This window comes from Monodelphis domestica, chromosome 5 (assembly GCF_027887165.1).
Source record: "Monodelphis domestica isolate mMonDom1 chromosome 5, mMonDom1.pri, whole genome shotgun sequence".
NCBI classification, from domain to species: Eukaryota; Metazoa; Chordata; class Mammalia; order Didelphimorphia; family Didelphidae; genus Monodelphis; species Monodelphis domestica.
This window is the reverse complement of record NC_077231.1, coordinates 59646501-59669489: the sequence shown is the minus strand read 5'-3', so window position 1 is coordinate 59669489 and position 22989 is coordinate 59646501. Positions and strand designations below refer to the sequence as shown.

The 22989-nt window shown below is 36.9% G+C and overlaps 1 protein-coding gene across 2 annotated transcripts in view; it reads right to left on the bottom strand.

The window, feature by feature from the left end:
- OTOGL (otogelin like) overlaps positions 1 to 22989 on the bottom strand; it is a 256085-nt gene that overhangs the window by 113262 nt on the left and 119834 nt on the right. For both annotated transcript variants that reach the window (XM_016425678.2, XM_056798553.1), the window contains one exon: positions 6281 to 6415. In XM_016425678.2, coding sequence (XP_016281164.2) covers positions 6281 to 6415 — 135 coding nt within the window. The remainder of the gene's footprint in view (positions 1 to 6280; positions 6416 to 22989) is intronic.

Sequence of the window (22989 nt, the reverse complement as noted above, 5' to 3'; positions counted from 1 at the left end):
TTGAATGCTAGTTAAGATTGGAATGGAGGGTAAAGGGCATTTCAGGCATAGAGATTAGCACAAAGAAAGAAAGGGATCTAAGAGTGAGTAAATCACATTTAGGGAACAGTAGAATTAGAAAAGACTTTGTGCAAGCTAGCTTGGCAACATCCCTAATATAGAAATCTCCTTAAAATCATTACTAGCAAGCCTTCATTATAGTTCCATGTCGAAGATCTCTGGGGATGGAAAACTTTCTGTCTCATGAGGTCAACCATTCAATTTTATTACTGGGAATTTTTTAATTAAATGGTCAAGAGTAGGTTATGATGTATATGAATGGAGAATTTTGCAGAAGTGGCATAAAAAGAAGAGAAAGCTGTTACCAGAAGAGGAGGTGAAATGATCTGGTATTGAAAGAGGGACAAGCAATGGCCAGCTCTTAGGCACCATTGGAACTCATTCAATATGAGGAGACCTAGAGTAAGAATGCTGAGTGGACTCCCTATGAAAAGAGTATGCAGAAAGATGTGAGTAAGGATACAATAGGATGAGAGGACATGGATGAGCTACAATCTGAATCATTGGAGGGAACCGTAAAGATCACAGAACCATCCAAATTTTAAACGATTTCCCCAATGTGACTGCAAGATTCTTGGGACTGGAAACTATCTTTGGAATTTCTTTGTATCCTTATTACTTATAATGCCTGGAACATAATTGGCACTTAACAAAAATTAGTTCACTGACTGACTAATCTCCCTATCATGTCTATCCAAAGGAACTTAGGTCAGCCTGTTGGAGATGCACAGAATAAGATTTTATTTGCAGATAGAAGCCTTTAGATTGTTTGAAACATGTTTTCTGCAGTCTAACATCCTAGTTCCCTTCAATGACTACTGATAGAACATAGCTTCATGTCCTTTGATCATTGCGTCATGGTGTTATGGTCTGTCATTTTCTCTTTTCTATTCTTGACTTTGCCAAATAAAAGAGGGATAGTTACTACACTGCATAAGACAAGAACCTGTGAATGAACCCTCATCACAGAATGTCAATCTGCCAACTGGAGAGTCTTCCCTAATGTTCTTCATGGATAAGAGAGGTAAGGAGATCCCTGGAGCCAGAATCTCAGACAAGAATCTAATTAGTCTAATTGTGGCAGTTCTAATGAGCAGCAGCCTCCCTTCCAAATCTGAGCAGCTCAGGCTCGTGCCCTAACTACTAATTGCTACTCAGAGGAAAGACTGCTCCACCACTGGGGTCTTTGTTCCACCAGGAACATCTCTCCTGCTGCAGTGTCAGAGCTTCTGACAAAGAGGAAGACTTGGGTTCTCATATAGGACCAACTGAAGAAAGAACCTCAGAAACTATGACCTCAGGGAAGGAAGTTCTATATGAATGACTTACCTACAAAATCATATGATTCTCATAATAGCCTTTTCCAGAATGCTAGAAGATCTGGGGATGGAAGATTAGATCATCAGCATTACACTGTTGCCCTGTCTATTCTCCCTGACATAAATTGAGTGGGTTTGGGTACAGAGGAAGGGATTAAAGTTGGAAGGGCAAGACAAGACAAACAAGCACAGTGAGTCAAACTACATTGTGCTTAGCTAGTCTACCTGCATGCCTCTACCCCTTGATTCCCCAACACAACTAAGTTTCATGGATAGAGATAGTTGCCACTCCATAAAATAACCTTTTTAAAGAAACAGACCAGAAAACCCTAATCCAGGACATATAACTGATGCACAACCAGCCCTTGGCAGGATACCTAGAACTGGAACAAGATCCTTAGGATCCTATGTCTAGTTGCACAATTTCACTGCAAGTACAAGTCAGATCCAGTGCCAAACAGTCGCTAAATTAGGAGAAGTAAGGCAGCCATATAAGAGGAGATTATAACCAGCAATGGAATACATGTTATGGTTGTTATATTATGACTTCATCTTGTGCTGCCAATTAATAATCTGGTTGTTAGTTAATTAGTATTAAGTACCTACCACATGCCAGGCACTGTGCTAAAAGCTAGGGATGCAAAGAAAGGCAAAAAAAAACATTCCATACTATGAAAGATCTCATATTCTAGTGAGGAGACAACATGCAGACAACCATGAACAAAACAGATACACACAAGACTAACTGATGGTATTTTCAGAAGGAAGGCACTAAAATTAAGGAAAAATGGGCTGGCTTTTATTAGAAAGTGGAACTTTAACTACTTGAGTCTTGAAAGAAGTCAAGAAAGCCAAAGAGATGGATTTGAGTAAAGTCCATGCATCGGGAATAGTCAGTAACAATGCTCAGGCTATAATAGATTGTTCTGTTCAAATAGCAAGGAAGCCTATGTCATTCGATAATAGAACACAGAGAGGAACAAGGTATACAAAGACTGGAAAGGCAGAAAGGGGCCAGGTTATGAAAGATTGTTTAAATAAACTTTCCAACAGATAGTTTAGCCTCTATTATAAATATACCCTGATGTTAAAGTTACAGGTCTCAAAATGGCAGAATATAGGGCACACAACATTTGGACATTAGATCATCACTGGACATCTCCAGCTCTTCTATCTCACTCAAACCATCATCTCTACTCCCTCCCCACTAGAAAATTGAAGTGCTCCTGGAAATCCCATAGTCTTTGATAGGTTAGTTTTAATCTCACTTTACTGGGTCCTAGGACTCTGTAGAACACCTTGGACATCTCCAGCCATGCTACTGAGAATGCTATCTCCTCTTCTTTCTTCTCTTGCAAAAGGTGTCCTTTTGGCATGATATCTACCTCTCTTCAAATGGAAGCTCTAAGAGACTATCTAGTATGTTCTAATTTGTATCTTCAATGCTGTCACAGAGTAAATACTAAATAAATACTTTTTCCTATGTATGAATATCTATTTATCTTTTTCTTTATTCATAGGTATCCTCTTTGTCAAAATTACTGACTTCATTGGCAGATTGTCAAGATCCTCAAGAAATTTACAAATGGCACATAAGGTATCCTTCTAGGAAACACAGGACATACCCAGCTGGTTACACTACCCATGGAGAATAGATGATTACCACAGGGCTAAGTCATGGCAATTGTGCTGTCTCATTAGACCAATGGTTCTCCCTTGATTTTTCATCTCCTCTTTTGCATGTATAAGTGACCTATTGGTCTATTAATGGCTAATCATTATTTGTTAATGGGTGGCTAGATACAGGGCTGGGCTTGGAGTCTAGAGGTCTTTAGTGTAAATCCAGCTTCAGACACTTACTAGTTGGATGAACCTGGACAGTTCATTTAACCCTGTTTGCCTCAATTCCTCATCTATAAAGTAAAGATAATAATTGTGCTATCTTATAGTACTATCTTAATAATTGTACTATCTTATAGGTTTGTTGTGAGGATCAAATAAGATAATATTAGTAAAGTACTTGGCACAATGCTTGGCCCATAGATTTCCAACATTATTCAATTTAATGTGATTTTGAAGAAGTAGAGAATAATTCTTTTGCACTTGTAGAACTTAATCTTCATTTGTGAAGTTAAGGATAATCAATTGACTGATTTTATAATATGATTATGAGTAATTAGATTAGTTTGAATAGCTGAGTAAGTTGTCTTCATGTTAGATTACGGAACATTTAAGAACATAGCCCTGATTGACTACAGTTGAAGGATCTTTGCCCTGGTTTTGACCATTCAAGTTTCTTATGGCACAGAATGTCATAAGGTTATTCCTCAGGGCACAAGATTTCATAAGGTTGGGTAGAAAAATCTCTGGCTATTTGGGGAGCCTTCTATCCCTGATTCTTTCACCCAACTAACCCTAGGAAGAACATGGCCTTCTCAACTCTTTACCAAGGGTCTTTCACTACATTTTCCAATCCAGGAGACCTTTTGATCACCCTTGATGTTTTCCAGTTTTAACCCACCAATGAAAATGGATATTTGAGTTATATCAGTCCAGAAGGGACTGCACTAGTAGATTATTGTTTGAACTTAAAAGACTGTAAGTGTTTTAGCATGGTGGATCTCAAACCTTGAGGAATGTCTGAAAACCTAATTGTGGAAGGAGACTGGTTCCTTTAATAAGTAGTTATTGGAGCTCTGCCTCAGTTGTTTTATTGCAGATTGGAAAAAATTGGTGGCATTACAAGATTTTTTCGATGTTGAATGTCATCCCAAATAATAGAGCACTCTCTCTCTCTCTCTCTCTCTCTCTCTCTCTCTCTCTCTCTCTCTCTCTCTCTCTCTCTCTCTCTCTCTCCCTCCCTCCCTCCCTCCCTCCCCAACTTGGAGTTATCTTCAAATTTAATAAATAATCTATGTATGTTATACCCCACATTATTCATAGAAATGGAGACAAGGACAGAGTTCATTGTTCCTAATTCTGATTCCTAGAATCATACAACTCTAAAAGAAGCTGGATATATTCAACTGCTCAGGGATGGGAAGGAATCCCTCCACTAAATGGGAGTTTGAATTATGAATCTATGATTCAGGTACTAAACTCTAAAATTCAAGTGACTTTGGCTTCTAGAAGTTTTATAGTTATTTTAAGATATGTTGAGAGCATAGATCTCAATGGCATTCTTTCCTTCAATTTACATCTTGTGATTTGGAAGATTGGTTTACCAAAAGAATCAAATCATAGCATAGTAAATTCCTGTTCTACTACCTACTAAGTGCAAAGCATTGTGCTAGTAACAACATAGATATATTGAAATGATAGTTATTTAAAACAAATAAATAGCATTAGAATTTAAATTTTCAGAATTCTCTCCATTTTAGGAATGTAGATGCAGAGGCAAAAATTATTTACTAAGGTCACTCAGAATTCACAAGAAAACTGAAAACCCACTGAGTCCTGTTTTACCGTTGGTCACATTGCCTGATCACAAATATATATATATATATATATATATATATATATATATTTATCCCTGCCTTTCCCTTTCCATGGGGTGACCACCATTCCATGTGGTCTGTCTTTTTCTTTCCCTAGAGGACAAAGACTACTAATATTTTTACCCCAAGCACTTAACACAGTTTTTACACATACTAAGCATTTTCCAAATGCTCTTTCATTTATTCATTCATTTGAGAATATCTGGACAAATTCTATTTGGATGTAATGGAAAACCATGCTTTCATAAGAGATTATAAATTTGAAGAATAAGAAATATGGGAATATTTGAAGGAACTTTTCTGTTAAGATGAAGTAAGCAGAACCGAGGCAACAGTGTGTAGTTGCCCATCCTTCATTTTTGAAGACAACTAATAACATCAGTAGGGATGTCTTTTGGCTCACCAGTGAATTGGATTTAAGGGAGGTAGAGTCACACAAAGTCAATAGTCTCGCTCTCTCTTCCAGAGTCATTGAAGTTCAGTGGCAACACAAAAGTCAGGACAACTAATCATGACTCTGGATTCAGTGAATGGCCTTGGCTTCTTCTGTATCTGACCAAGCTTTAAAAGCTCCACAGAACCTGCATCTATCTCCTTCATGACTGTTATAACAAATTGTTCTCAGTCATCTGTTCTACTAGGGGAAGACTTCTCATGTCTGGGGCAGATACTCACCCCCCCCCCCCAACTCACCAAAGGGTTTGAGACTCGTCAATTACCCTCTACCTGGTTTAGCCTGTCTGTGGAGATGGGTTTACTGGCATGTGGCTACAGTACATGCTACAGCTTCTTGGAGACTCAGGTGAGAGCTGGGTGCCAGGTGGCTAACAAAAGTGGATAAGCTGCCCTGAAAGAGGCTCATCAAGTTCTCACATTAGAGGTACTAGTCTTCTCTGAATACTCCATATCTGTGGTGGTGGTAGTGTTACAAGGGAGGGGTCAGTGAAGAGATGGGGCATGAAAACAAGTTACCAATAAAACTTAAAAATAAAATAATTATAGGCATATCAGAGGCTATTTGGCTTCTAAGAAGTCTATAGAAAATAGAACACAAAACAAAATAAGTTCTCTCCTAAATTTACTCTGCTCAAAGAAAAACATATGATCAATCACGTGGTTCTATGGGGATATGGTGGGGGTTTGGGCATTAAAAGATCACTCTACTGCAAATGTGAATAGCATGGAAATAGGGTTTGAATAATGATCCATTGATAACCTAGTGGAACTGCTTATCAGCTCTAGGAGTGGGAGAAAAGAAGGGAAGAAAAGAACATGAATTATGTAACCATGGAAAATATCATAAATAAATAAAATTTTTAAAAAGTAAACATTTATAGAAAAAAATAAATGTATTCTACTTAAGGTAAATTGAAGAGAAAAAATAATGTGTTTGAATTCACTAACCTGTTTGTAAGGAGAGTCATTCAAATAAATCTCAGTGTCCCCAACAGATATCAGTAAACTTTTTGAACAAATAATGTCATTATCAAAGCACTTTTTGTTCTGAGCAATAACAGCTATTTCTGAGTCATCTGCACTCTGTAAGATTAAGGAGAACATTGTGTTAGTAACCATGACTTCAGTTAGAGTAAAATTTCAATCACATTCCTAATAAAGACCACCATGATTTTGGTTTTTCCAAAATAATTGCTGAAAACAACAACATCCTGCATTCATTCAATGAAGGTTTTTAAAAATACATACACAAGGGAATGACACCAAAAAACTGAGACAGAAAATCTCTAAAAATAAAATGGAGCAGTTGAAAAGAAGTTATTAGATCTTTAGATAGAAGCTGTTAACCTTGCTGTTGTTGTTCATGTCTGACTCTGTGTGATCCCCCCATAAGCTTTTCTTGGCAAAGATATTGGAGTGGTTGTCATTTCCTTCTCTGCTGGATTAAGATAAACAGGTTAAGTGACTTGCCCAGGATCACATAGCTAGCAAATACCTGAAGTCAGATTAAAACACAGGTCCTCCTGACACTAGGCTCAGTGATCTATCCACTGAGTCATTTAGTGGTCTCTTGGGCATGTTCATAATTCATCCAAAGGGTCCTTCTAAGGACAAATTTTAATTGGTTTTTTTTTTCAAGAAATGTGGACGTGGGTTTTAGTCCAGATGCTATGGGGAGGGGCACTCATTCATTTATTTTTTTCTCTTGTTTTGTTTTTGCTATAACTAAAGCTTTACTTAAGAACTAACTATAATTAATGCTATGACCAACTATGATTCCAGTGGATGAATAGAGAAGCATGCTACCAGGGGTATACTAGAACCAAGGTATCACTAGATTTGATTGCTAAATTTTCATTGTGAGCACTTACACATCAGAAATCTGGAAAATGATAAAATCAGGGCTTGAATTATTGCATTAGTTATTGTCTAGACTTAAGAAAGTAATGGAGGAAATGTTAATAGCACAGATTAAACTTAAAAGTGTTCCATATGAACTTTTTCTCTAGAAATGCAGTTTTTAAATATTTACTAGCATTTTTTGCTATGACACTACTCACCTCCTTACAGAAAGTTAACAGATTCAAGATTCAGAATTAAAGAATTTTTGGTTATAGTCAACCTGAAATTGGTTTTTCTTTTCTGCTTGGTTTTTCTTCACTGCATATTTGTTACAAGGGTTTCATTGATCTTTTTATTTAAATAGAGAAAGGAAGATTGGAGGAAGACAGAATAAATGCTTTTTAACTAAAAGAAAAAAACCTATGGCTTTGGTAACAAAATACTTCTCTTGGATAAACTTAAAACATCCTGAACTAATTGTCTATATTTTATAGTAATAAGAAGATTTGAATCATCTGTACTCTGGAAGATTAAGGAAAGCATTGTGTTAGCAAACATAATTTCATTTCTCTATGGAATCATAATTTTAGTGAAGATTTAAAATATAGAAATATTGTTATAGAATTCATAAAAGAAAAAATATAGCACAAAGAACAATATATCTCTAAAGAAAAGAAAGAAAAGATAAACCTATCTAGAAAAACAAATGAGAGAAATTATAAATGGTTTAGTCTTTATACAGATAAATGCTTCACTAAAATTCTTCAAGGCTGACTATTCCAGAATAAAAAATGAGGGTTAAAGTAGGAATATAGGAAGCACTAAAGATAAATGAGCAGAAAATAAAATATATTTGCAGGTCTCCATATAAATAATGAGAATCTACAATTATATCAGCTTGAACACCTCCCAAGTAAGCATTCTTTCTGCCTAGCAAATTACATCTATAAAATAAGTAAAGCAGCCTTAGGGAGTTGCTACAGGTAAGTAGAGATTAAGGAGGGAGCATGATTTGAACCCAGGTCTTCCTGTTATCAAATCCCATACTTTACTACTGTAGTAGGCCTTTAAGCATAGTCTAAGAATAGTTAAATAATGATTTGACCACAAACTAAAATTCAAGCAGACTTAAAATATTTGGTAAGTGCTAATGAATATCTATACATTTTTACAAAACTATGAGCCATATGTGAAAAGAAATTAGGAAGGATCTGGTGATTAGGGGTAGAGGTATAGAGTTGCAAAAATGAGCCTCATTAAAAGATTTCAGAGACAATTAACAATAGAAAAATTGAAGAGGTCTCATCTACATTTGCCATTAATACTTTCCATGTTCATCCCCAAGTCCTTCCATTTTCTTCTCATCAGGTTGAAAATAATTCCTTTAAGAGTCCTTCAACTAATAGATTCCCATGAAAATTAAATCATGAGAGAAGAACTAAGGAATCTCAGAGAGAGATGACATTTCTTTTGGGGCTTAATGCCTTATTTTCACAATTTCCACTGACTTTTCATTTTTTAAATCTAATCTTAGCCCTTTAGATCTATAATATGGAGGTTAGTTTTTATTCTAATGACTAAGTAAATTCCACAGACATTAAACAATCCTAGAAACAGAAGAATTCTTTGTTTTTGAGTCATTTCAGTCCTGTCAGACTCTTCATGACTTCATATGTGGTTTTCTTGTCAAAGACACAGGAATAGCTTTTCATTTCCTTCTCCATCTCATTTTATCGATGAGGAAACTGAGGCAAACAGGGTTAAGTGACTTGCTCAGGGTCACACAACTAATAAGTGTCTGAGGCCAGATTTGAATTCATGAAGATGAGTCTTCCTGACTCCAGGTCTGGTGCTCTGTCCACTGAGCAACCTAGCTGTCCCTGTAAAACTCAAAGAACCACATCTAAAAATGCTACCTCTTAATGATTGTTGACCAGAGTTTCCCTCTCCTATTAACTGATCACTGTGTCATGCTGTGCACATTTTCTTAGCTATGATTAACAAATGATTTCTTCTGAGCTTTTGTTTCTTATGAAGCAATTCCTTTATCCAGCATCAATTTGATTGTGAAAAAGAGAACAATGAGGATCTTTAGGATGATTACCCCGTGAGTCATTTGAAGTCATCATGCTCTTCTATTTTATATTCAGCTTGCAGTGCATGTCAGTAATTATTTTCAAGAAGGAAGAGGAAAAAATAGGTCAGGACTTTAAAGGTGGGGGAAAAACATTTTGGGTTTTATTTTCCTATTGCTTTGGGGCAGAGCTCTTTAGAGGAAGAGAGGCAAAAAGTTGGGGAAAGACTTTCCCTGTCTGTTACAAAGATCTTCAACCTTCTCCATACTAATGTTTAAATTAAAGCAAAGCTATGGAAAGCTGTGTTGCTTAGAGGATGGAAGAGACAGAAAAATCTGAGAATTGAATCCCTTCGCAGATGCTTAGTAGCTGGGTGGATACCTGGATAGATAACCTCCTCTCTGCATGCCTCAGTTTCCTCTTCTATAAAATGGGGATAATAGCACCCCCTCATAGATTGGTTGGAATGTCCAAATAGAACAACATATTAAAAGTACTATATAAACATTAGCTTATTACTATCATTTGGTGTAGTATAATCTCCTCTATGACAATGCTAGGCAGATAATAAATAACTTAAAATGAAGTCATATCCTTTAAGTATAACTTCTCTTCATTGTCCACTTCTAATATATTTTAAATTAATCTCAGACTTGGGGAGTGATAATACGTATGTATGGCTAGGCAACATAATATACAAATCTACAAAGCTTACAAAAAAGGCCAATATGTATGAACAACCATCATTAAGCATAATTATTTTTCCCTAGAACTGAAAATGGTTGTGACAGAACTATTTTCCAAAATATAGACATATACACCTAGCCCATAGGGACAGCTAAATTATTCAATGGATAGACTACTGAGCCTGGAGTCAAGAAGACCTGAGTTCAAATCTAGCCTCTAACATTTACTAACTGTTAGCCTGAGCAAATCACTCTGCCTTTTAAAAAAATCAAGTCATAAACTGAAAGAATTGAAGAAATTGGAATTTTCCTTTATTGGCTATAGAGTTAACCCCCTAGGATAGGGACTAAAAAAGACCCTAAAGGAACACTCAAGAGGAATCCAAGTTCCAGATTTGTCAGTCATTCAAGAATTCCTGATGGGACCTCAGCAAAAGAAATACTGCAAGGGACAAGAAACTAATTTCTAAGTGTTTCATTTGCATAATGAGAGTCTGGGACTGATAAACATCTGCATTTTTAATTTCCTGTCAGTGAAGACAATGGGATCATCATATGAACTTAAATCACTCTAAATTCTTCACTGATGAGTAATCAATATGTGATGGTTATGAGAGGGATAATGAAAATAGCATTGAATTGGGAATCAGCGGAGGCATGGATTCAAATCCCACAACTATTTACCATCTATCTAATCTTGGATAAATCATATAATCTGAGTGTCCGTTTTCTCATTTATAAAGCGAGTTTGCTTCCAGAACTAAATTTCATAATTATTAGCAGTGACTCCAAGGGACATGCAAAAAGGTGGAAATCAATGAGATTTCTAAAATGTGAATTGAGAATAAGAAGCAATCAGTATGTGAAGGCAGTGAAGTCAAAATGAACTAAAAATAGGAAGGCGATACGTTACTCAGAAGGTAGGAATGAAAAATAAATGACTAATCTAGACTAGAGCAGAGAATTCAGAGGTTGTCAAGTTTTTCAATCATGTTTGACTCTTCGTAACCCCATAGACCAACTGTTCATGGGGGTTTCTTGGCAAAGATATTGGGGTGGTTTGCCATTTCCTTCTCTAGTTTTATGCAAGCAGGGCTTAAGTGATTTGCCCAGGATCACATAACTAATAAGTGTCTAAGTAAAGATTTGAATGATAGCTCCAGTGTCCATAGGGCCAATTGAGTGGACAAGAGGGGTTGTCTAAGATATGAAGCCTCCTCTAGGTGACTGATGTAGCCTGAAGACTGACTGTGCATTAGAGCATGTGCTCCTCAAGATCAGGGATTATCTTTGTCTTTATATGTATATAAATCTTAAATTTATTCATGATATATGATTTACATTTCTGTCTGGGCCCCTCTTTTGCCCTAAAGGCATTTCTTAGGGTGATTTCTGCCAGGATTGGGATTCAAGTTCTGTTCCTTATTGCCAACAGAAGTCAAATTTGGGTCCATGATTTTCACTTAGGGTTTTGGCAATCAGAGCTTTGAGGGGAAGATATTAAAGGCAGAGCAAAGATATGAAGAACAAAGAGAAATGGAAAATTGATATATAATGAAGTTTGCTAGTGCACAAAAGAACATACACATCGAACTATGATGTGACTTCAAATGGCTTCATCATCAAACAGCAACAAAAATGGTAGAAAACCCAGTGAGTGATATTATTGTCACTTTATCAAGGTAATTTATTAATGGAAATAGTTATGGAGTAGCATGTTATGAAGCCATATTGTCAAGAGCCTTGAATATCAAGCTACCTTTTGGTAGGAAGTAATCATTGAAAGATTTGGGGCAAGGAAATGAAATGCCTGAAGTTGTTCTGGAGCTGGTGGATTAATTCGCCTATGAGATGTAGGATGGATTGGAGCAATAGGAAGATTGGAGAAGACCAATTGAAAGGTGTTAGTCCTTGGAAGAGATAATGATAGCCTAAACATAGTGGTATGGTAGAAATAAGGAAAAGAAGATAGAAGCTGGAGATTGTAGAAATAGAATTAATAGAAGCAAAAGATAGATTATAGAGATAGTATATATATATATATATATATATATATATATATATATATATATATATATATCAGATTAGCCCACAAAAATCTTAGCTCTGCCATTAGAATTTTCCAGGAATGGACTTCAGAGTTCATCTATTCTAACCCCTCTTGCCATATCATTTTATAGAGCAGGAAACAACCCCAGAGAGGTTTAATGACTTGCATAAGGTCACATAGCTAAGAAGTATATGAGAACAGATTTGAGCCCAGGACCTCCCATCTCTAGACTTGATTTTCTATCCACTGAGCCACTTAGCTGCCCCCTAATATATCTGCTAGTAAATGTTTGAAGCTAGGAGGGGAAAAAAGAGAATCATGTAAAAGAGATAAAGTAGAGGAGATGTAGCTACCTTAATAAAATTGATTCTTTCCCTAAATATTTCCTTCTTTCCAATCTTTCCCTATTATTGTTGAGGGTGTTACAATTCTCCTGGGCTCATAACCTATGCATCATTCTCAGTTTCTGTCTCTCTCTCACCCCTATATCTAATCAGTTGCTAACTATGTTGATTATACTTTCATAACAACTATCATTGCATCTCAGTGGTACAATGGGTACAGTGATGAGCCAGGAGTCAGAGAGACCTGAATTCAAATCAAGCCTTACTAGTTATGTGACCCTAAGCAAGTCACTTAATCCTAGTTGCCTCGGTTTCCTGATCTGTAAAATAAGTTGAAGAAAATGACAAACGACTAAAGAATCTTTGCCAAGAAAACCCCATATGTAATCACTGAGCAACAGCAACAAACATCTCTCATACATGTCCCTTTCTCCCCTCTGAAATTATTATTACCCTGGTATCGCCCTCATTACCTCATGTCTGAACTATTATTCCAAGCTTCTGGTTGGACTTTCCAGTTCAAGTGTCTCCATGCTTGAGTCTATACTCTACTGAGTTATCAAAATAACCTTCCTAAAGCACAGGTCTGATGAAATTACTCCTTTATTCAATAAATTCCAGCATCTCCCTATTGCTTCCATGATCAAATAAAAAATTCTCCAGTGTTCAAAGCCTCTCTTATCCTGGACCCTTCCTACCTTTTGAAGTTTTCATAAACCATATTGCCTCCATCTACTCTATGATGCAGTGACTATGGTCTTCTTGCCTTTCCACTTTTTGTAGTAGCAAAGAATTGGAAATTGAGAGGATGCTCATCATTTAGGGAATGGCGGAAAAAGTTTTGACATCTGATTGTGATGAAGAATTATTGTGCTCTAAAAATTAACAAGGGGGCTAATTTCAGAACAAAAAAAGACAAGATCTATATGAACTGATACAAAACAAAAAAAGAAGAATTGAGAGATCATTGTGTCTAGTAACAGCAATGTTGTAATGATGATCAGTTCTGAAAACCTTGGTTATTGTGACCAACAGAATAATCCAAGATAATTCCAAAGGATAAGAAAAATATGCTATCCATCTCCTGGACAGCACTCTCTCTCTCTCTCTCTCTCTCTCTCTCTCTCTCTCTCTCTCTCTCTCTCTCTCTCTCTCTCTCTCTCTCTCTCTCTGTCTCTCTCTCTCTCTCTGTCTCTCTCTCTGTCTGTCTCTCTCTCTCTCTCTCTTTCTCTCTCCCCCCCCTCTCTCTCTCCCCCTCTCTGTCTGTCTATCTGTCTCTCTGTCTCTGCCTCTGTCTCTCTCTGTGTGTCTCTCTGTCTATCTCTCTTTCTCTCTTCCTTCCATCCTCCTTCTCTTCCTTCCTTTTTTTGAAAATTCACTAATATAGAAATATATTTTGAGTGATTTCATATGTATAATTGATATTATTATCCTTGTGAAAGGGGGAAGGGTGAGAGAGAGAATTTGGAACTCGAAACTTTAAAAGAAAAAAATATGTTAAAAAAGTCTCAAGATTCCTTTCAGGATCAGCTAGATGGCTTGGTGGACAAAGCACCAAACCTAGAGACCTAGGTCCTGGGTTCAAATTATACTTCTTAGCTGTATGATCCTGGGCAAGTCACTGAACCCCTACTTCCTCATCCTTATTATCATTCTTCTGCCTAAAAACCACTACTTGATATCCATCCTAAGACAGGACAATTTTTTACATCCCTTTTTAGACCTAAATCTAACTATACTGTGTTTAGAGACATTTGGTGCTAGAATCCCACTTTGGCCTTATGAATTCTCCATTAATTCATGCAATAGATGATGTCTATAAAGCTCATCAGGTAAGCTGTCAAGCAGTTTCTGTTACCAATCAGGACTGGTAGCCTTGCAAAAGAGAGACATTACTGGATCCCAAAGCTGTGATCCCTGAGGGAATGGGAGAATTAAAATGTGAGCATGACAAGAGGAAAGAGAAATCCCTTCAAAAGACAAGGAGCAGTCCATAATGAGTAAAGCAGGGCCAGTAGGGTTATGATGTCAGAAAGGCTCCATACTCAATGTTTTCCACAAAATGCTTAGTTCTAAACTCACAAAACCTATGCAATATGTGCAAATCTATCAAGCTCTCTGAATGAGCCCTGGAGCATTTTCCATGAATTATCTCATCTGATTATGAACCAGTGTGTCAGGAAGTTCTTCACCTAACTTTGCTATAAGCCAAACAAGCCTTAGTACAAGAAATGAAACTTTTCCTGTGAGAGTCAAGGCATTTCAAGATAAAAATCAAAAACCTGAGAAATCATAAATGTGCATATGAGCAGCCTCAGCAAGACACGCACTGTCCCAAATGTCAGACACAGAAAAACAATAGAATCAAAAATGTAGAGCTGAAAGGGATCTTTGAGACCATCTTCTCCATCTTCTCATTTCTCCTGAAATTTGTTGATGAGGAAATTAAGACTAATGGAAATGAATGATTCAACCGTGGTCACATAATAGAAGAAAGACAATCACGATTTTGAACCAAGATCCTCTAACTCCATGCCCAAAGCATTTTTGCCCATTGTGCCATGCTTTTGTAAAATGGATGTAAGATGAAGAATTCAAAGACTTATAAGAAGACTTATATGAACTGTTGAAAAGCAAAGTAAGTAAAACCAGGAAAGCAATCAGCCTGAGGACTACTACACTGTAAATGGAAAGAACAACAAAAAAAAAAGAATGTGAATATTGTTGAATTATAAACAACAAAGATTGGTCACAAAAGAAGAGAGGAGGAAGTGAATGTCCCTTCCTTTGTTGCAGAGTGGAACTGTCAGAATTAGATGAAGTATTGATAGAGCCACTTATTTACTTTCCTTTTCTGCAAAGTCATATTCTCTATGGAGACTAGGGGGGAGAATTGTTTTGGGAATGAAAATAAAATAAAAACAATAGATATAAATTCCAATTTCAAAAACAATTTCAAAAGGACATTAATAAACCAATCTACACAACTACAAAAAAGAGGCCCCCTATGCCAGTTATAATAATATAATATTCTGCCCATAATTTGATAACTAGATGTTCTGCAGGAAAAGTGTCAACTTATTTAAAATGATGTGAGAGCATCTAGAACTTGTAATGTGGAGGAGGAAAGGGAAATGCTTGACAAGAGAGAAATAAAGAATCTTCTAGTATTCACAAAATGGATTCCAGTTCCTGAGAAGTACAAAGTAAAAAGAAAGGGATTGGCAACAATCCTAACATATTTTCAAAAGAAATACTGATGATCCCACAGCATGACCAGAAAAAAAGGGAAGGCTTTTTGCCATGGGAAAAAACTCGACTGCTGAAGCAACCAGACAACAAATTATGATTGGAGAAAAATCAAAACAGAAAAGATCCAAGCAATAGGAAATTGACTAGGCAGCCTGATTAAATTTCAAGACTCAGAAAAACATATTGCATTTGTTAAGTTGAATTTATCTCTAGTATGAAATCATTATCATTCTGCATGGCCAAAAACAATATTTTTGATTTGCCATATGTTGTTTGGCTGAACTGTCCTGAGAAGAAATGCCACACTGCTTCTTCCTCTCCTTAAGTAAAAATCAGGCTTTTGAGAAATAATAATTCAGGAAACTACTGGTCAGAACTATGAAAAGGGGAAGAGTTCATGTCTAAACAAAAGATAGAAAAGATCACATAAGATAAAATAGTGATTCCACAACATTTTAAAGGTTGTTTTACATAATTAAACTAATACATTTAAAATTAGAATGGAAAAAGATCTTGAAGGGAAAAAATCTTTGTAGCAAATTTCTCAAATCCAAGATATATAAGGAAATCATTCAAACTTAAAAGAATGAGTCATTTTACTAATGAATAAAATAGTCAAATGAGCATGAATATTTCAAAAGAAGGAATCTAGGCAATCAACAACCATGTTAAAAAAAATGATCCATGTGACTAATAATAAGGGAAATGTAAATTAAGGCAACTATGATGCTCTATCTCATACCAATCAGATGGGCAAAGACAATAATAAAGGAAAATTATAAATTTTGGAAGGGTTGTAGGCCTCTACCTCTAAAGAGATCAAAGAAAAAAGAAAAAGTCTTCATATAGACAAAAGATTTATAGTAGCTCTTTTTCATAGTGGAAAAGAAATGGAAATAAATTGTAAACCCATCAACTAGGGAATGGTTGAATAAATTATTACATGTGAATATTAAAAATGTTATTGAAAGAAATTATAAAGGGATAGTTTTAGAGGAAAACTGAGACTACTATGAACTGAAATAGAATGAAATGGACAGAAACAAGAGGATAATTTCCTAATAACAACAACATTGTAAAGAAATGTAACTTTTAGGGATAGCTGGGTGGCTCAGTGTATTGAGAGTCAGGCCTAGAGACGGGAGGTCCTGGGTTCAAATCTGACCTCAGACACTTCCTAGCTGTGCGACCTTGGGCAAGTCACTTAACCCCCATTGCCTAGCCTTTATCATTCTTCTGCCTGGGAACTAATACATAGCAATGATTCTAAGATGGAAGGTAAACGTTTAAAAAAAAAGAAATGCATTGATCAAACATAATTCCATGGACCAATGATGAAGCAAGCTACCTATGTCCTTAAAGAGCAGAGATGGACTCAATATGGAGAAAGAGAAGAATACTTTTGGATGTGGCCAGTGTTGTGGTTTGTTTTGTTTGTCATGCTTATTTGCTCTAAGAATTTTTTGTTTTCCTTTTTTTTTTCTAGTGAGTAGTAAGTAGGAAGAAGAGGAATGGTAGGTTTGGTCTCCCTCTGTCCAAAAAGAAGTAGTGAATAAAAAGACCAGAAGAAATAACAGACAAGCAACACAGCTTTAAATATCACATCTTGAATTTGTTATCTACTTTAAAAGGTAAGAAGATTCATATCTTAAAGATTCACAGGTACATGTTTAGTCCTCTTCTTTGTTTGACAATGTCCCTGGAAATGTTTGTTTTTGTGTTTGTAAAGTTCAGAATAAAAAATGATAATAAAGCACAAAATTATAAATTATATTTAATATTTTGTCATTTTAGGTTTTTTTTTTTTTAAACTCTCACCTTTCTGTCTTATTATCAGCTCAAATACAGAAGAGCAAGGACTACACAATAAGTGATTTGCCCAGGATCACAACTCTACGAAGTGCCTGAGGCATATTTGAACACAGAACCTCTGGATGCCAGTCCTGGTGCTCTATTCACTGTGCTAACTAACTGCCCCTATTATAAGGTTTTTTTTTTTTTTTTTAATGCCACAAACTTGCATGCAACAAAACAAAACTACAGAAGCTCATTTGTCCTAATCAGGGGACCCTCTTCAAAAAGAGACAGAAAATATGCTTAGCTGAGTACTTTGTTTGAATCTTTCCTTTGCCTCCTTTTTCTGCTCCTGAGATTATTTTTATCCATCTAAAAGTATCAGTGACTATCTCACTTTTTTTACTTTCTTTTGTACACACACACACACACACACACACACACACACACACTCTTCCAACCAAGTCTGTGATTTCATCTGTGCTGATCCCATCAATCATACCATTGTAGTTTTCTTTGTGATTTTCTAGACCAGAGTTCTCTGTGGCCACCACTCGGTCATGTGCCATTTTTCCTTCATTAGAATATAAGCTCTTTGGCAGCAGGAACTTTCTTTGGGTTTTGTTTTGTTTTGTTTTGTTTTGTTTTGTTTTGTTTTGTTTTTAATCACCAGTGCTTTGCACAAGCTCTTTTTTTTTTATCCATTCATTCATTCATTTGTTCCTTATCTGGGACCTTTTAGAAATGAAGAGACTTGCCCAAAGTTATAGAGAATTATGTAGAGGAAGAGGGACTTAAACCTTGGTTATTGGGGTTCTATCAATCAACAAGTATTTTTTAAGCAGTACTATGAACCAGGACTGCTCAATGGTGCAGTGGATAGAACATAGGGCTGGAATTGGGAAGATTAATCTTCTTTAGTTCAAATCTGTGTTATTCTGGGCAAGTCACTTAACCCTGTTTGCCTCACTTTTCTCATCTGTAAAATGACATGGAGAAGGAAATAGCAAACCACTCTAGTGTGTTTGCAAATAAAACCCCAAATGGTGTTACCAACAGTCAAACACAACTGAAACCACAGAACAACAATAACAACAACAAATTATGCATCACAGCTTTATGTCCAGTTCAAATGTGATGCAAATTATATGATTAAAAAAGAAAGCAAACAAACAAGAGTAGGATGGAACAAATGAAAAACAATTTAACAGGGGCAACAAGTGGATGGAGAGCCATGTCTAAAGTTAGGAGGACCCAGGTTCAAATCTGACCTTACACACTTCCTAGCTGTGTGACCTTGAGCAAATCACTTAACTCCCACTGCCTAGTCCTTGCCCTTCAGTCTTAGAGTTGTTAGTAGAAAAGAAAGTAAATGTTAGAAAAGAGAGGAGAGGAGAGGAGAGGAGAGGAGAGGAGAGGAGAGGAGAGGAGAGGAGAGGAGAGGAGAGGAGAGGAGAGGAGAGGAGAGGAGAGGAGAGGAGAGGAGAGGAGAGGAGAGGAGAGGAGAGGAGAGGAGAGGAGAGGAGAGGAGAGGAGAGGAGAGGAGAGGAGAGGAGAGGAGAGGAGAGGAGAGGAGAGGAGAGGAGAAGAGAGGAGAGGAGAAGAGAGGAGAGGAGAGGAGAGGAGAGGAGAGGAGAGGAGAGGAGAGGAGAGGAGAGGAGAGGAGAGGAGAGGAGAGGAGAGGAGAGGAGAGGAGAAGAGAGGAGAGGAGAGGAGAGGAGAGGAGAGGAGAGGAGAGGAGAGGAGAGGAGAGGAGAGGAAAATGACTGAACCACAACATGAGTTAGGCAGTGTGGATGCAAGAACAATGAATGAAAAATTCCTACTAGCTTACATTCTAAAGAAAGAAACATATATAGAAATATAAGGGGGAAAATGAGACAAATAAATACAAGGTGGACCCTAGCAGTGAAGGGGTTCAAGAATGGCTTCCAATAGAAAGTAGTGCTTGAAGAAAGACTGAATGTTGTTGCATATTATAGGCATTTAATCATTGTTTGTTGAACTGAAAATAGTGCACAAATCTCTGGAATTGCCTTTAATATTCTTCACGTTTTGTCTCTCATTAAATGGAACACGCTAACAGAACTTAATTTCATAGACTGAATTGGGAAACCAAATTTCATAACTCACTGAAAGGAAGAATGAATGTTTCCTTTGACATGCTTCCTGCAATCCAGGCAGGTGCAACTTATTAAATTTGGAAACTAAGCATGAAACAAGCATTCAAACAGAAGGATGCAGGAGAAAATTAAAGTGGAGGCAGGGAGTCAGATTAAGGGAAGCTAACAGCTTTTGCTAGCATAGCGAATTGGCCCTGTTGAATTCATATTACCAATAAAGAATACAGATGCAGCTGATTCAGCATGAAACTCTATTCTACCAAAGATGGAAACCTATGCAAATATCTCCTTGAATCATTATCTCCAGTTAGATTGGAGATCTGTTTGCAAACACACTGAAGAATGCAATGTCCCTCTTTGTTCTGTATGTGTGTGTGTGTGTGTGTGTGGTTTTTACATAGCTAAATAAGGAAGAGATAGGAACAAATTAAAGTGGCATCCTAACTCCAAATCACAGAGCTCAAGAGTTGCAAGGGAATTCAGACACCATCTTGTTTGATTTATACATGAAAATAATTATCTCTACAACACCAGTTCTGGAGTCAGAAAGATGTGGGTTCAAATCTCACCTGTGACATTCACAATGGGGTGAATTTGGGCAAATGATAGCCTCTAATCCTGTTATCTCATTTCAGGATCTTGTTAGAGCTTCTCAACACTACTCATTGAAGACTTAGAAAAGCTCAAGGAGACTTTTTTTTAACCCTTACCTTCTGTCTTAAAATCAATGCTAAGTATTTGTTCAAAAAAGGAGAGGTAAGGACTAGACAATGGATGTTAAGTGACTTGCCCAGGGTCACAAAGCGAGGAAGTGTGAGGTTAAATTTGAACCCAGGACTTCCCATCTCTATCCACTGAGACACCTAGCTACCCCTCGAGGAGACTTTTGATAGACTTTTGCAGTCCTAAATTACTAGCTACCAGCCTCACTGGTTCAGGAGGTCCAGTTAAATATGGTATAGAATATGTCAACTCCTTCAAGAGGAAGGAAACAAGTATTAATTAGGCACCTATTAGGTGCCAGGCACTGTGCTTTGCAAAAAATATAAACATTTTATCTTTGCAACATCCCTGGAAGAGGTACGTACAACTGCTATCCTATTTTACAGATAAGGAAACTGAAGCAGATTGAGATTAAGTGATTTGCCCAGGGTTACAAAGACAGTATCTGAGACAAATTTGAATTCACATCTTCTTGGCTCTAACCAACTCTGTGCTAAACCCAGGATTTGTTTTAGAACAAAATTGCCCTGATTGATCAATTTTAGGAACATTTATTCCTAAGCAATTTAATATAGTGCCTGAGCCCAGGAAGAAGTAGTCTCCCTACACTTACCTACCAATATCCCCACAAGGAGCCCCACATCCAATTACAGTTGTACGTAAAGCTACTCAATGTACTTAAAGACTACATTCTAGTTCCTTCTGGGCTCTCTGTAGAACTATCAGTAGCATAACACTTGACATGACTAGTCATGCAAGTTCATCCAATTCCTAGCCTATTCCACTAGGTAGTTTCCAGTTTGGGGGGGGGAGGTATGAGAGCTGGGCATGGGAGGAAGAAGACAAAGGGGAAGGGCAATGCTAAGAACCATGCACTCCTAAAGCTCGTTTTATGCTTCATAATCCCTTCACATTACTTCTATGAAATTACTCTAAACAGACTTTCCTCACCTTTGACACTTCTGCTTTCAAACTAAGTTTACTATATCCTTCCTCAAACGATTTACTTTACCTAAGACTCTAAACTTTGACCTCACCTTATCTCAGTTTTCTTTTTACCCACCTTTGTCTCAGCTTAGACCATGTCTTTCTTCTGCCTCCCCATCTTCTCTTTCTCCAAGTTTATTAATTACACCCAGTCTCTGCCACAACCCCTTTTTCTTTCCTTCAATCTCCCCATATAGGAGACTAGATCTAAGATGCATTAATAATTTAAGTAAGGGTTGGAATAGAGTAGGTGTTAATACTTGTTGACTTCCTGCTTCAAATCTCTCCCTTCCCTAATCAATACACAGAAGTGATTTTCTCAAAGTACAGAAAGTGACTACCCATCACTCCACTCAATAAACACTCAATTGTTTCTATTGTGACTGTATTCCTAGTGCTTAGCACAAACTCTGATGACTTTTGTTGTCATTGTTTTGAGTCATTTTCAATTGTGTCCAATGCTTCATGACTCCATTTGGGGTTTTCTTGGAAGATACTGGGGTAGTTTGTCATTCTCCTGTCCATTCCTTACAAATAGTAATCAACTGTCAGTTGGTTCATTTATGACATGATTGCATGAAATGATTTAACCAAAAATATAGTTATTAAGTACCTTGCATATACAACCCTGGCTCTGGGAAGCAAGTGGATAGAAATTAAGTAAAAGCCAGGATCCCTCCACAAAAGTTTTAATTTTAATTAGGGAAAAAAATATTATGCCTTTTTATAAGAAAGTATAATGTTTCAGTCCCAGTCCTCAAACTATATTACAAAGCAGCGGTCATCAAAACAATTTGGTACTAAGAAACAGAAAGGAGGATCAGTGGAATAGACTGGGGGCAAGTGACCTCAGCAAGACAGTATATGATAAACCAAAAGATCCCAGCTTTTGGGACAAAAATCCACTATTCGATAAAAACTGCTGGGAAAATTGGAAGACAGTGTGGGAGAGACTAGGAATAGATCAACACCTCACACCCTACAACAAGATAAATTCAAAATGGGTGAATGACTTGAACATAAAGAAGGAAACCATAAGTAAATTGGGTAAACACAGAATAGTATACATGTCAGACCTTTGGGAGGGGAAAGACTTTAAAACCAAGCAAGACATAGAAAGAGTCACAAAATGTAAAATAAATAATTTTGACTACATCAAATTAAAAAGGTTTTGTACAAACAAAACCAATGTAACTAAAATCAGAAGGGAAACAACAAATTGGGAAAAAATCTTCATAGAAACCTCTGACAAAGGTTTAATTACTCAAATTTATGAAGAGCTAAATCTATTGTACAAAAATCCAAGCCATTCTCCAATTGATAAATGGGCAAGGGACATGGATAGGCAGTTTTCAGATAAAGAAATCAAAACATGAAGAAGTGTTCTAAATCTCTTATAATCAGAGAGATGCAAATCAAAACAACTCTGAGGTATCACCTCACACCTAGCAGATTGGCTCACATGACAGCAGAGGAAAGCAGTGAATGCTGGAGGGGATGTGGCAAAGTAGGGACATTAATTCATTGCTGGTGGAGTTGTGAACTGATCCAACCATTCTGGAGGGCAATTTGGAACTATGCCCAAAGGGCAATAAAAGAATGTCTACCCTTTGATCCAGCCATCGCACTGCTGGGTTTGTACCCCAAAGAGATCATGGGGAAAAAGACATGTACAAGAATATTAATAGCCACACTCTTTGTGGTGGCCAAAATTTGGAAAACGAAGGGATGCCCATCAATTGGGAAATGGCTGAACAAATTGTGGTATATGTTGATGATGG